The 12,323-nt window shown below is 38.5% G+C and overlaps 1 protein-coding gene across 1 annotated transcript in view; it reads right to left on the bottom strand.

Annotated features, from left to right (window-relative positions):
• Positions 1 to 12,323, bottom strand: part of DNAH11 (dynein axonemal heavy chain 11) — a 359,011-nt gene that overhangs the window by 325,646 nt on the left and 21,042 nt on the right. Inside the window, exons 6-8 of the mRNA XM_055347302.2 lie at positions 11,833 to 12,044; positions 5,940 to 6,170; positions 4,269 to 4,436 (exon numbers count right to left, since the gene is read on the bottom strand). Of these exons, the coding sequence (XP_055203277.1) occupies positions 4,269 to 4,436; positions 5,940 to 6,170; positions 11,833 to 12,044 (611 nt within the window). The remainder of the gene's footprint in view (positions 1 to 4,268; positions 4,437 to 5,939; positions 6,171 to 11,832; positions 12,045 to 12,323) is intronic.

Here is a 12,323-nt window from a genome sequence, read left to right as displayed (position 1 = left end):
GTATCAATCCTGTACAAGATGAATCGCTGTCCTTCTTGGGTAATTAACTTCCTGCCAAGCAGCTGTTTGGTCTCCTCAAGGGATAATACCATGGTGGAGCCTCAGAGTCAATCTCCATCGCTGGCAGGTAGGATACTCAGCAGCAACAAGATCTAGAGGAGTCTCGGTGACAGGTGAGCCATGCTACTGTATAATGGCCAGTGTTTTAGTTGCACTTACTGGGAGCAGTAGGGAAAAGTACATCTCCCTCTTTCCAGAAGCAGAAGTTTCTAATTAAAATTTTAAACAACGATATCTACTAAATGACATTTTAAAATAAATAAGATAAACTTTAGTATATAAATCTGATGGAATGCGCAGTTGTTTTAAGATGAGCAATGCTATTGTAGTGACACAGAATGACTGCCAAAATATAGTAAGGGATAAAAGCAAGGTATAAATGCTATTAATGCAAAAGCAGAAAACAAAGGAATAAATACATGTATATGCCAGTGCATGCACCAAATATCTCTGGAACATCATATAAGAAATTTTTAATAGAGATGCCTTTGGGGAGGAAAAATGGAAGACTAGGGAAAAGGCCATAGGGTGAGAAGAAAGGGACTAAGCTTTTACAAATGTTACCTTTCCAAAAGAATTACTAAGGAAGGTTGCTAAATAACTCATTTAATCTTGAATAATAGGCAGGCAAAACATGAAAATGCTGTGTATGACTAATAAAGATGAAATCTGTATAATTAAAATGAGAAAACACTACATAAATAGCAAAAGAATAGTTCAGTGAGTGAGAGCAGAACAACAGACTCGTTCTAGGAATTAGAATACAACCTAGTACAGATGAACTAAATAACTACTTTTAAAATGTATTTTAGATTCTGATATCATGGTGAACAAGGCACCTGAATAAAGCTTCCCACTGAAAATCAGCAGAAAAACAGACACAGCAACCTGGATCACTCCATCTCAGGCCACAGGTCCTCAGGTGAGTTCCCACAGATGAACTTATTCCTTTCATTTCAATGAGGATGCAACAAGCAAGATAAATACTAACAGGGTGGTGCAGTGAAAAGAATGCAGGGACTTGGCATGGTGGCTCATGCCTGTAATCCCAGCACTTTTGGAGGCCGAGGCAGGTGGATCACTTTGAGGCCAGGAGTTCAAGACCAGCCTGGCCAACATGGTGGAAAACCCCATCTCTATTAAAAATACAAAAGTTAGTTGGGCATGGTGGCACAGCCCTGTAATCCCAGCTACTCAGAAGGCTGAGGCAGGAGAATCACTTGAACCTGGGAGGCAGAGGTTGCAGTGAGCTGAGATCACGCCACTGCACTCCAACTTGGGTGACAGAGTGAAACTGTCTCAAAAAAAAAAAAAAAAAAAAAAAAAAGCCCAGTGCAGTGGCTCACACCTGTTATCTCCTCAGCACGTTGGTAGGCCAAGGCGGGTGGATCATCTGAGGTCGGGAGTTTGAGACCAACCCGGCCAACATGGTGAAACCCCGACTCTACTAAAAGTACAAAAAAATTACCTGGGCATGGTGGTGTGCGCCTGTAATCCCAGCTACTCAGGAGGCTGAGGCAGAAGAATCACTTGAAGCCGGGAGGCGGAGGTTGCAGTGAGCTAAGATCGCACCATTGCACTCCAGCCTGGGCGACAGAGTGAGACTCTGTCTAAAAAAAAAAAAAAAAAAAAAGGAAGGAAGGGAGGGAGGGAGGGAAAACAAAAGTATGCAGGGCTTGTGGTTGAGAGTTCTGGATTCAAACTTCCATTCCACCAACTGGAAACTATAATCTCAGGTAATTTAGTGAAACTGTCATTTGCCTGGGGGACCACTCTCTGGGTTATAGTGAAAATTAAGCAGGTATATAATGTGGGAAATCTCTGGCACAATGCCTGGCACCCAGTACTTCGTCTGTAAATATTAACCGGCTCTCATTAACAGAGACTAAGTGGAGCCAAGGGGTTACCCTCAACAAGAATAGCTACCATCTCTGCTTAGGTATCTGAGGGATTTCATCAAGAAACACCATAGAAAGACAGCAAAATTACCGAGTCTAATATTGCTGGACTAACTGTTCAACGTTAATAATGAAGAAAGCAAGTCTCTTCCCATAACTGTCTAGATTTCAAACAGTCCCCTAAGAAGATGTCAAAGAAAACACCTAAAGTAACATTCAATAATTGAGAAACCCAAAACCATTTTTATGGGCACTCCTGATAAAATCCCCACATTCTGTAAATGGACCACAGCAGCAAACCTTTCGGTACACCAATAAAGGCTCAAAGCCTGATTAGTAGGCTTGAGATTGATGAGAAGAGAAATAAACAACAGCATTTCAAAAAGCAAATTACCCGTGATCATTTCTTTAATTTACTGGAACATATTTAAAACATGTATATACCAAAGGGCAGAATGGCTGACCCTGACACACTTCCCTGTTATATAAGCACTAGTTTGTAGTCAGAGGGGATGGGACAGGAGCAGGAACATGGGGGTGAATGCAATGGGAGGGGAAGGGCAGAGGTTGGGCATGTATTCATATGTACATACAAATATATGCATACACTAGGTTGGAAGTCATTTGTTAAAATAATGTCTCAAAAACTACCAACTGATTTCATCATGAAGTCAAAGTACAAGGAACTCAGCTAAAAAGCACCAAAATGAACAGCTTATTAAGCAAAAATATATGATAAATGCAATATTTTAAAGTAGTAATGATAGGCAAAACACATTTTTTTTAAAAAAGTAATGGTCATTTTCAACATAAGTACGCTGATTAAGTTAACTTTTAGTTAATTCATGTTTTAATTTTAGGGAATGACCAAAGTCAAGGAGCTTCTAGATTCTAAGGCAAGAATCAGACAGGAGGATGAAGGGAACTTCAGGGGAAGGTTATGATGTCTCCAACCAGACCGAAGATCAGAGGTAAACCCTGCCCACCTTATCTGCAAAATAGAATGGGCTTCCAAAATACAAATACCAAGCAGATATATACCTCAAGAGTAAATGAATTTTCTATTCCTACATGTTTGTGACTATGCAGACTTTAGGCAGAGACAGGAGTAAAATCAGGACCTTTGGCATGGCCAAGGTAGTGACGTCAATTAAACCTGGCCACATTCTCTAATTCTGGCACTCTGAAAACTTGCCAGTTTTTGTAATTGTAACAAAATCAAGACTCTCTTGCAATCCAAATGTCCCCAAGGATCTTGTGCAGGCTCAGTCTCACACTCCTCCTCCACTAGCTCATTCAGCGGCGCTAACCTAGAGGCTCTCTTAAGAATCCCATTCCGTACATATTTATTGAATGCCTTCCAAGTGCCAGGCATCTTACAAGGCTTTGGGGATGAGCTCAGTCAAATTATTCATCACCATGATCCTAGGTTCCTCATACCTAGCACCCTGGTTTAGCAAAAAGTCACCTATTACAGCAGTGTCCTTCTACCATTAACTCCACTTTCCAAAACTGACTATAATTCAGAGGGCTTAAGTTTGCTAACTACATCCTTATAAAGCTAACATACTGCACTCGTACATTTCAATGAATCAATTGTTTGGCCAAATAGAAACAATAGTGAATAAACTCACATTACATATACAATAATAAGAACAAGAGCTAAATCTTCACTCTTTTGGACCTGGGCTTCGCTGTTCTTGGCAAACTACTAAAATGAAGCTATTTTTATCCTAGAACTGCAGGGATGCTCACAGGTAGCTCCCCGGCTACTAACATGCTGGAACTGACAGAGCACAGAAGCAGCTTAAATCAGAAAGGTTCCCCCTTTCCTGTGGTTGGAAATATGAAATTATAATCAGCTCTCAAGAATAACAAAAATTATAAGAAACAACCAATATGTAAATGATACACTTAATGACTGGGGTGAAAGCAAGTGTTCAGGTGAATCAAAAAACAAAATATCCAGTGATTCAAGAAAATGCTAAAATAAAGCACGAGTTACATGGACATCAGATCAAACTGAATTCGTGTGGAAAGTTTCTGTTTAGCATACACAAACAAGATACAAATCCAGACTGAGGTCTGCAGTTTTATCAGCCGTCATTCTGAACTGAAAATGCAAAAGCTTAAGTTCTGATCCCTGATCTACTAACTAAGTAGCTACAAGACTTCAGGCAAGTCATGTAACCTCTTTTGGTCCTAGAGATATTGGAATGGATGGTCCCTATTATCACTGTGACCTATCTTCCTTTTCAGCTATAAAATTATAGGATCCCACGAAATGAAAATGCAAAGGTACAACATTACCATGTTATTGCAATCAGATGGGTCATAAGTGCTCTGTTTAAAAAGTTTATAGAGTTCCATAAGTTCTTCACTCATCTCGTGGACTTGTCCATTTAAAATTGCTCCTTTGGTACCACCAAATTCCAGTCTTTCCAGCTTTTCAAATTCCAAAGTGGTGGCAAATATATCCTTTGTAAAAAACACAGTAAAGACCTTTCCACTACATTGAGCAGCAAAATATTTTAAAGTTTCAAATCAAGAACATTTTCAAATGTTCAAAATCAATGAGTCAGTGACAGAAAATGACAGAAAATAAATATTTTCATGACAGAAATAAGTATTTAATTAAACAAAGTCATTGCTAATTTTTAAAATTACTCTCCCATTTTCACGTTTATTAAAAATTAACTCTCACTGGCCAGGCACAGGGCTCACGCTTGTAATCCCAGCACTTTGGGAGGCCGAGGCAGGAGGATCGCTTATGCCCAGGAGTTTGAAACCAGCCTGGGCAACAAGGAAAGATCCTGTCTCTATGAAACATTAAAAAGTTAACTAGGCATGGTGGCGTGCACCTGTAGTCCCAGCTACTTGAGAAGCTGAGGCGGGAGGATCACTTGATCCAGGAGGTCAAGGCTGCAGTGAGCTGTGTTCACACCACTGCACTTCAGCCGGGGTGACAGAATGAGACCCTGTCTCTAAAAAAAAGAAAACAAAAACTATCTCGCAGTAGAAGCAACCTCTAATTTACCATAACTAGACATATAACTCCCCCAATTTTATATCTTCCTAAACGTAAGTCAGATTCCCAGGTAATATCCAAAACTCCCGTTTTCAACACCCCACACCTGGCAGTGAGTCTGCTTTATTGAAAGCGAGCCCAGGAAACTGTTAAGGAAGGCATATGTAAGCTGCCCGTCATTAGGTATTTCACATTCAGACAGAAGAGGCATTCAGGCTCATTTAAGTGATTATGAGAATTCTCAAGACATAAAGCTCTAATTTTGAATGGAATAAAACAAACCTTTATCAATGACAATGCCCAAAATTCTTAGAGCTTTACAAAGAAAATAAGGCAGTGTCATCAATTTAAACTTTTTTTTTTTTTTTTAAACTAAGCCAATAGACACCATACAAATGTAAGAATGTGTAGGTTGTATGTGTTTAATTTTTGGTTTTAAGGTATTTGAAAACTTTTACACAGAGCACATACTTTTCCATGTTTTATTTTTACAAATGGTTTTAATATTTTTGTAGTACAGCATATATTCATATACTAAAAAAGTGTGATAATTTAAATTATCCAATGGGTTTTAGGGTATGAAATACCAATTTTAAGCATTAAATATACAAAAGGAAAAGTGGATTTATTTACAGAGGATAAGCTTACTGCTTCCTGATTTACAACTCTCTTCCAGATTAGTCAATTCTAAGAGTCACTGATACATAAAGAGATTTACTTATACTCAATGTAATAATGGAATCAAAAATGAACTTTTAAAAAATCCAAACTAAAGATTTAAAAAATGCCCTTGTATCATCATAGCATTGGCCTGCTGAGCTCCTTATGAGAATCACTGAGAAAGGAGACCTCCACCTATGATATAAAGTAAACTGTTCCATGAATCATGTGAAAAGCTACTGGCTTTTTGCACCCACCTTCAACATGAATAAATAAAATCAAAAAATGAATACCTCTATTTTTATTAAACGATCAAGAAACTTGTCAAATCTGCAAAACACCAGATGAGAATGGAAATCCCATGGTCTCAGCTTTCTTCCCATAAAATAGCTTGCCAATTTTTTTCTATAGTTGAAAAAGGAGTTTTTGAAAGTCTTTAAGATGTTAACAGCCACCTGCACCTTTTCCAGTGACTCTTCTATTTCTCCCCTCAAAAGGTCCTCAGGTGAAAGGTAAGCTATTGCCTAGGATTTAATGAAAGTGAACAATGATCAAAACTATGTTTAACAGTTTTTCCCTGTAACCGTCTCTGTTTCAAAGAACCATTTTTAAATGCCAGTATCTAAAGTTGGGCCAGCAATGCTGAAAGAAAGAAAGCACAAATTCTAGAAATTCAGCTACTTGGACTTCAATGACATACTTGTATAAGTTAGAATTACATACAGGAGACCCTACTATTTCTGGATTTTTACATTCTAGCAAATGACTAAATTGTTGCTAAGCCTCATTATATGACAACTGTCATGTAATTTGCATGACTGTGCCTGCCAGCAAATATTCTGAACAATCATTTTCTCATCTAAAGAATATATAAGCCAGACAAGGAAATCCATCAGAACATGAATTTTTAAAGTATGCTCACTTTACCTGGTAGTTCAGGGCCACTTGCAAAGAGAAAGAGCTGATTAGGAGTGTGTAAAAGTGGAAATTCTTTTAAGTTAGCAAACTTCTCTTCTGGGGGCTCAAGTAACATTATAGGACATACAATCTAGCTGAGGTGTGCCACATGAACTAGTTTTGAACAGAGGAGAAGAAAGGAAGAGAAGAGAAGGATAAAAGAAAAGACTAGAAGATCCATGTGGCACTGGTCAAATTCTCATGGGATCAACCAACACTCCCAACTTCTTCTCTCTTCATATTTGGTATAAACATTCAGAATTCCCCTCTTCAAGGACCAAGAACCTCTGCATTCTGAAGGTTCTTTTGTATGCTACCTCTTCCTGACGCATCTTAACCTCATATAAATTATAGGTTTAATTTGTGTGCCTTCAATTTTGTGGTTGCTTAGAATGTTGTTCAAGATGTCAATGGATAATGTAATGAAAGCCCTGAGTTCAAAATAGCAGAGGGAAGCACTTCTTCCCTAAATGTAGGCATATGACCTTTCATTTCCCATTAATGAAAACAGTTTTACATGCAATATAGGCTCTGTGCCACGAATTTGTAAGGCAATAAGGAAATCATTCATTTAGTGTCTAAAACCCCTACTGATTAGACTCCTTTCCAATCTATGCTTTTATTTCCCTGTCAGGTTAGATAGAAAATTAACCTCCACATGAGGGTGCTATAATAGCAAGTCATTCAGGGCAGTGAAGAGAAGCACCAGGAATCCCTTAGCAATGTGAATTTTAAAAGAGTTTACACTTTGATATGGCATATGGTGTATTCCATATACCTTTATCTCTATGTATTCTTTATAGTAAATGTGTCTTTTTAGGATGCTGAAAAATCTATGGCAAACGACTCCATCTTTTGCTTGAGTGGCCCTTTCTGCTTTAGCAGCCCCCTGTTACCTAATTACTTGTATGTAAAGTAACATCCCTAGGACAAGTCATGCTTAATGTTTATTCCTGTGCTTCCTGGCTGGCCCTCACATAGATGAGACAATCACAGACAAAGAACCTCCTGTTCATACAGCCCAGTGTTGAGTAAGGCCTCCTAAGATGGTACTTAATGTCCTAAATGAAAACACCCAGTCTGTCTCCTTGCATGGGGAGGCGGAATGTGTGAAGGAAAAAGCATGACCCGACGCAGGGGCTGGCTGTGACCCTACTAGGGGCCACAAACTACTTTTGTGATACTAGCTAAGTTGTCTCAGAGGATCTATTTCCTTAGCTGCAAAATGAGGGAAATGAATTAGGTGAACCTCAAAATCCCTTTTAGCTCATAAACTCTAAATTCTTTTCTGCCTCTCACAGTGCTCAGTCTGGAGCACGCCTAACCACACCAGCTCTATCATCTCACACTCAATGGCACCAGCACAAACAAGCTAACAGCCACTAGATTCAGGATGAACTCGTCCTACTTCAGAGGTCTTACAAACTAAAACGTTGCTTACCAACTTATTTATCCATAAGCCAATGATCAATTAACCAATTTACCGATGATACTGTTAGTTTGAGGCTCGTCTCCCTGCTGCTGCTTCTCTACTCTTTTGCATATGTTTCTATGGACTGTTATTTTAGCTCAGTCCTGACAGCTCCACTCCACACTCGACTACTCAGACTTAAACTCTTCCTCACCTAGGATCTTGTAGGCGACAATATCTACAATAGATACACCAAGCCATGGAATAGACAACATAGTGTCTAGAGTGGTAATGACACACAAGGACCATGGAGTAGTGTCAGGTTACCAGAGAAGAAAGGCAAGGCATTAAGACCCCATTACCAAAGCCTGTGCAAGAACGCAAGGTGAACAGGTGATGCTTTTTATGTGTCTGGCCTAAATAATGATGTTAATGTTCACTGCTAGAAAACAAGAGAAAAGAAATACATTTGCTTTTAAAGTAACAAAGGGTTTCTGACTCTGACTGGCATTCCCGTCATAGGGTCAAGCATATAATGAAAATGAGTAAAGTAGATCAGAAACGACAGTGAACAGTGAAGGTCATGGTCATCTACACAGCACCTGTTCCACCTTAAGGGGCATTTGAAGCTATAGTCACTGGCTGCGCCTATGGGGATGGTGCAAGCACTGTAGCAAGATCTCTGAGTTTTCAGTGGAGGCTGAAATGCTGGCATTTAAATGAGATCTATCCAATTTAAGTATTAACAATTTTCAGTTAAAAATATTATACAAAATAAAAACACTGCATTGATCTTTGGGCCAAATGAGCTGATAGCATGTCAGCTTATGACCTCTAATATGTAACATAGGAAGGGTTTGAATTTTCGCAAAAACTTGATCAATAAATTCATGAACGCAAAGAACATGTAGGTGACAAGAGGAAATACAATTATAGAAAACATAAAATGTGTAATCACACATATATCATGCAAGGTACAAATTTAAAAACATGTTACCACTAGATACCCAATAAATGACCCCAAATTTTTTTAAAGATGGCAATGCTCCAAGTTGACAGGTCATAGTGACAGCTTTTACACATTGATAATAACAATGTAATTGATATAACCTTTTAGAAAATAATTTGTAAGTATTAAATATTGCTCAAGAGCCATGAAAAGATTGTACCCTTTGACCAACATCAGGAATTTGTAGTAAGCGAATTATTCCACTCAAAAGAGGGGATCTTTGTATAGTTTTTTTCTGCATGTTGTTCACAATCAAGGAGGCTGGAAGCAACTTACATATACAGCAATAACAAAATAATCTTTCAAGAAGTTGGTACAAAATTGGATGCGTGATAAAATGTATAAATATACGTAAGTTTGGGAGGAAGGAAAAATAAAAATGCCTTAATAATAGAGTGATAAAACTCCAGAACCATTTCCAATGCTCCAACATTATGCAATGAGAATATTTTACAATTATCATTAGCATACCATGCATTAGGTCACATTCAGACATTAAAAAAACTTATTTTAAAATATGGAGCATGGTATAACGGGTGAGAACTCTATTATTGACTTGCTGGGTTGGAGAGTTACTTATCTTCTTAGGCTTCAGTGTTTTTTTTTCATTATAAAATGAAGCTCCTAATAATACCTATGTCATAGTGTTGCTGTGAGGGTTTAACTTTTGAATTTTTGTAAAGGGCTTGGAAAAGCTCCTGAACAAAATAAGTACTATATAATATTTGTTAAATAACTACATAAAAGTAGTAAAATTGGTGGCAGGGTGGTTAGTGCTTCAGGGAACCAGCTATGGACATTGGCTAATTGTTAACTTTTGACTCCTAACATGTTGGGCATATTTACCACAAAGTCTGAAATCTGCCGTTCATAGAATCAAAGGAATCGGGTCAATGAAACCTTTGTATAGAAGCCAGAACTAAGGAACAAGAGAAGCCACATTATTTTATCAGGAGCTTGGCAGACTCTGGCTGTTGAAAGACTAGAAGCCAGGGATGAGAAGTTTACAGGCTTACAGGTAACTAGGACTTAAAATAAGTCACCTATGCCAACAAATGGTCTCCTCTGTGATTCATACGTTAACAAGGATTTGCAGTGAAACAGTTTCAGTTATTCTCAAAATGAGAAATAGGTCCCTAAAAAGGGGTTTGGGGGAAGTGGTGATCGTAGTTTTTGGCCCTGCAACAGGGATTGCGGTGTTTTACATAGAGACCCAAGCCATTAGGACCCAGGGAACCTGTTTAACAAAAGGGCAAAACTGAGTTTGCCCAACAGAGTAACAGATATTGAACAAAACCAGAGGAGATGATGGTAAAATATAGCAAGGAATCGACCTGTTGTTATCTCCTACCAACAGCTGCAACTAGCCTGTAAGTCAATAGTTTGGGCAAAAGAACAAAAGGCAACTAACATTTACTGAGCCTCGATTAAACACCGAGCACTACGCTGGGCATTTCACTTAGCTTATCTTTGAATCCTCGCAATAGCCATGGACTAGGCATTATCCCCACTGACAGACGTGGAAACTGAGGAGTAATTTAACTTCCCTTAAGTGAGAAAATTAGATTTGAATCCAGGTTGGTCTAGGTCCAAAGCCTTTCCCACACACCACTCTATCTTTTCAGAATCAGAGAGGGAAGAGAGATGAAAAATATTAACAATGCAACCTCATACTCCAAAAATTCTAAGCTGCAAGTCTGCAGACCTGTTTTTTGGTCTGGCTTTCCTCCTAACTTCTCAGGAAAATTGAGCAAATAACATCATTTTTCAAGTCTTGGTTAATTCATTTGAAAAATATCTGAATTGTGTCCATTCAAATTGATAAATATTGAAAGCCTAACTCCCAATGTGACTGTATCTGGATATAGGGTCTTTAGGAGGCAACCGTGATTGAATTGAGGTTGTAAAGATGGGGCCTTAATCCGATAGGACTGTGGTCTTATAAGAGGAAGATGGCCAAGTGAGGACACAGTGAGAAGGCAGCCAGCCATCAGCAAGCCAGGAAGAGGGCCCTCAGCAGAACCTGAGCACGCTGGCACTCTCATCTGAGACTTTCAGCCTCTAGAACTGTGAGAAAATAAATTTCTGATGTTTAACCTACCCAGTCCATAGTACTTTGCTATGGCAGCCTGAGAAGATTAAGACTAAGTGGTTCCAAATAAGAACCACTGGATTATGTAGCATCCAAGTATCTTTTACCTCTCAAATTATGTAATACCCTCTGGTACTGTGAACATGGAAGAATCCACATTCACACAGACAGGATGAGGACACAGAGGGAGGTGGTCCTTTTTTTAAATTTTTTTTTAACATTTTGCAGGTTGAGTAAGGAATAGAGACACAATTATAAAAGAGATTTTAAAAGATCAGCAATGAATCAGAATTTTTTCAATACAATTCTACTATTTTTTTAGGATTTTCTTTTTGCCAGATGCTCTTAACTTACCACACTTTCCAAAAGGCTTTTATCAGCCAGTGTTTCTGTGAAAACCGAAGGGAAGGCTACAAAGAAGGTACTACACATGTCTGTCTTTTGCTGGAAGCTGCCTTAAAGCCTTTTGAAGAAAGGTACAGATGTTAAACAAAACCAAGCAACAACTTGTCCTTTGATTATGTCTGACTTGTTTTCATAGCTTCCTGCCATTTAGGATTAAAAGGTTACCTGGCCTTTGTTACCAAAAATGTCCTTTCTGAAAAAAGAAAAAGAAAGATGGTGTTCTTACTGTATACTAGATTATTCTTCACTAGTCTCGTAAAACCTACCTCACAGCAACAATTCTTATTGTTCCTGTTTTTTGATGCTTCATACCTGGTTAATGAAGAGATTACAAAACTCTTGCAATAAAACTATAACCCGAGCTGGGGTGTTATAAAACTTGGAATGACTCCAGATCAGACAGATGGTATGAAATAATGGAGCGATTAATATGCGTGTCTGTGGGAATTCCGTCTCCTGGAGACACTGGATGTGTCTCCTCAGAGGTCTCAGGTGAAGTTCCACATCTTGGGCTTCGAGAAGGGCTGAAAGCAAAGAACCATCATTAACGTGATTCTGGTTTTTTTTTTTTTTTCTAAATTCACTTTACATGTAGAAGAGAGCCATGTAAAACAACATGGCCACACTTAAATGTTGTCATAGTTCCCTTTATATTACTTATCCTACAATCTACACATGAGCAATTTGGAAGACTTATACGCTGTCCATCTGTAACTGAGTCATTTGGGAGAGCACTGATCTAGTTACCCACATAGCATAAATAAATTGTGATGGAAAACCCAAGGGGAAAATACCCCTGGAGT

Source organism: Gorilla gorilla, chromosome 6 (genome assembly GCF_029281585.2).
Source record: "Gorilla gorilla gorilla isolate KB3781 chromosome 6, NHGRI_mGorGor1-v2.1_pri, whole genome shotgun sequence".
Taxonomy (NCBI): domain Eukaryota; kingdom Metazoa; phylum Chordata; class Mammalia; order Primates; family Hominidae; genus Gorilla; species Gorilla gorilla.
Note: the sequence above shows the minus strand (reverse complement) of the source record. Positions and strands in the feature narration are given on the sequence as shown.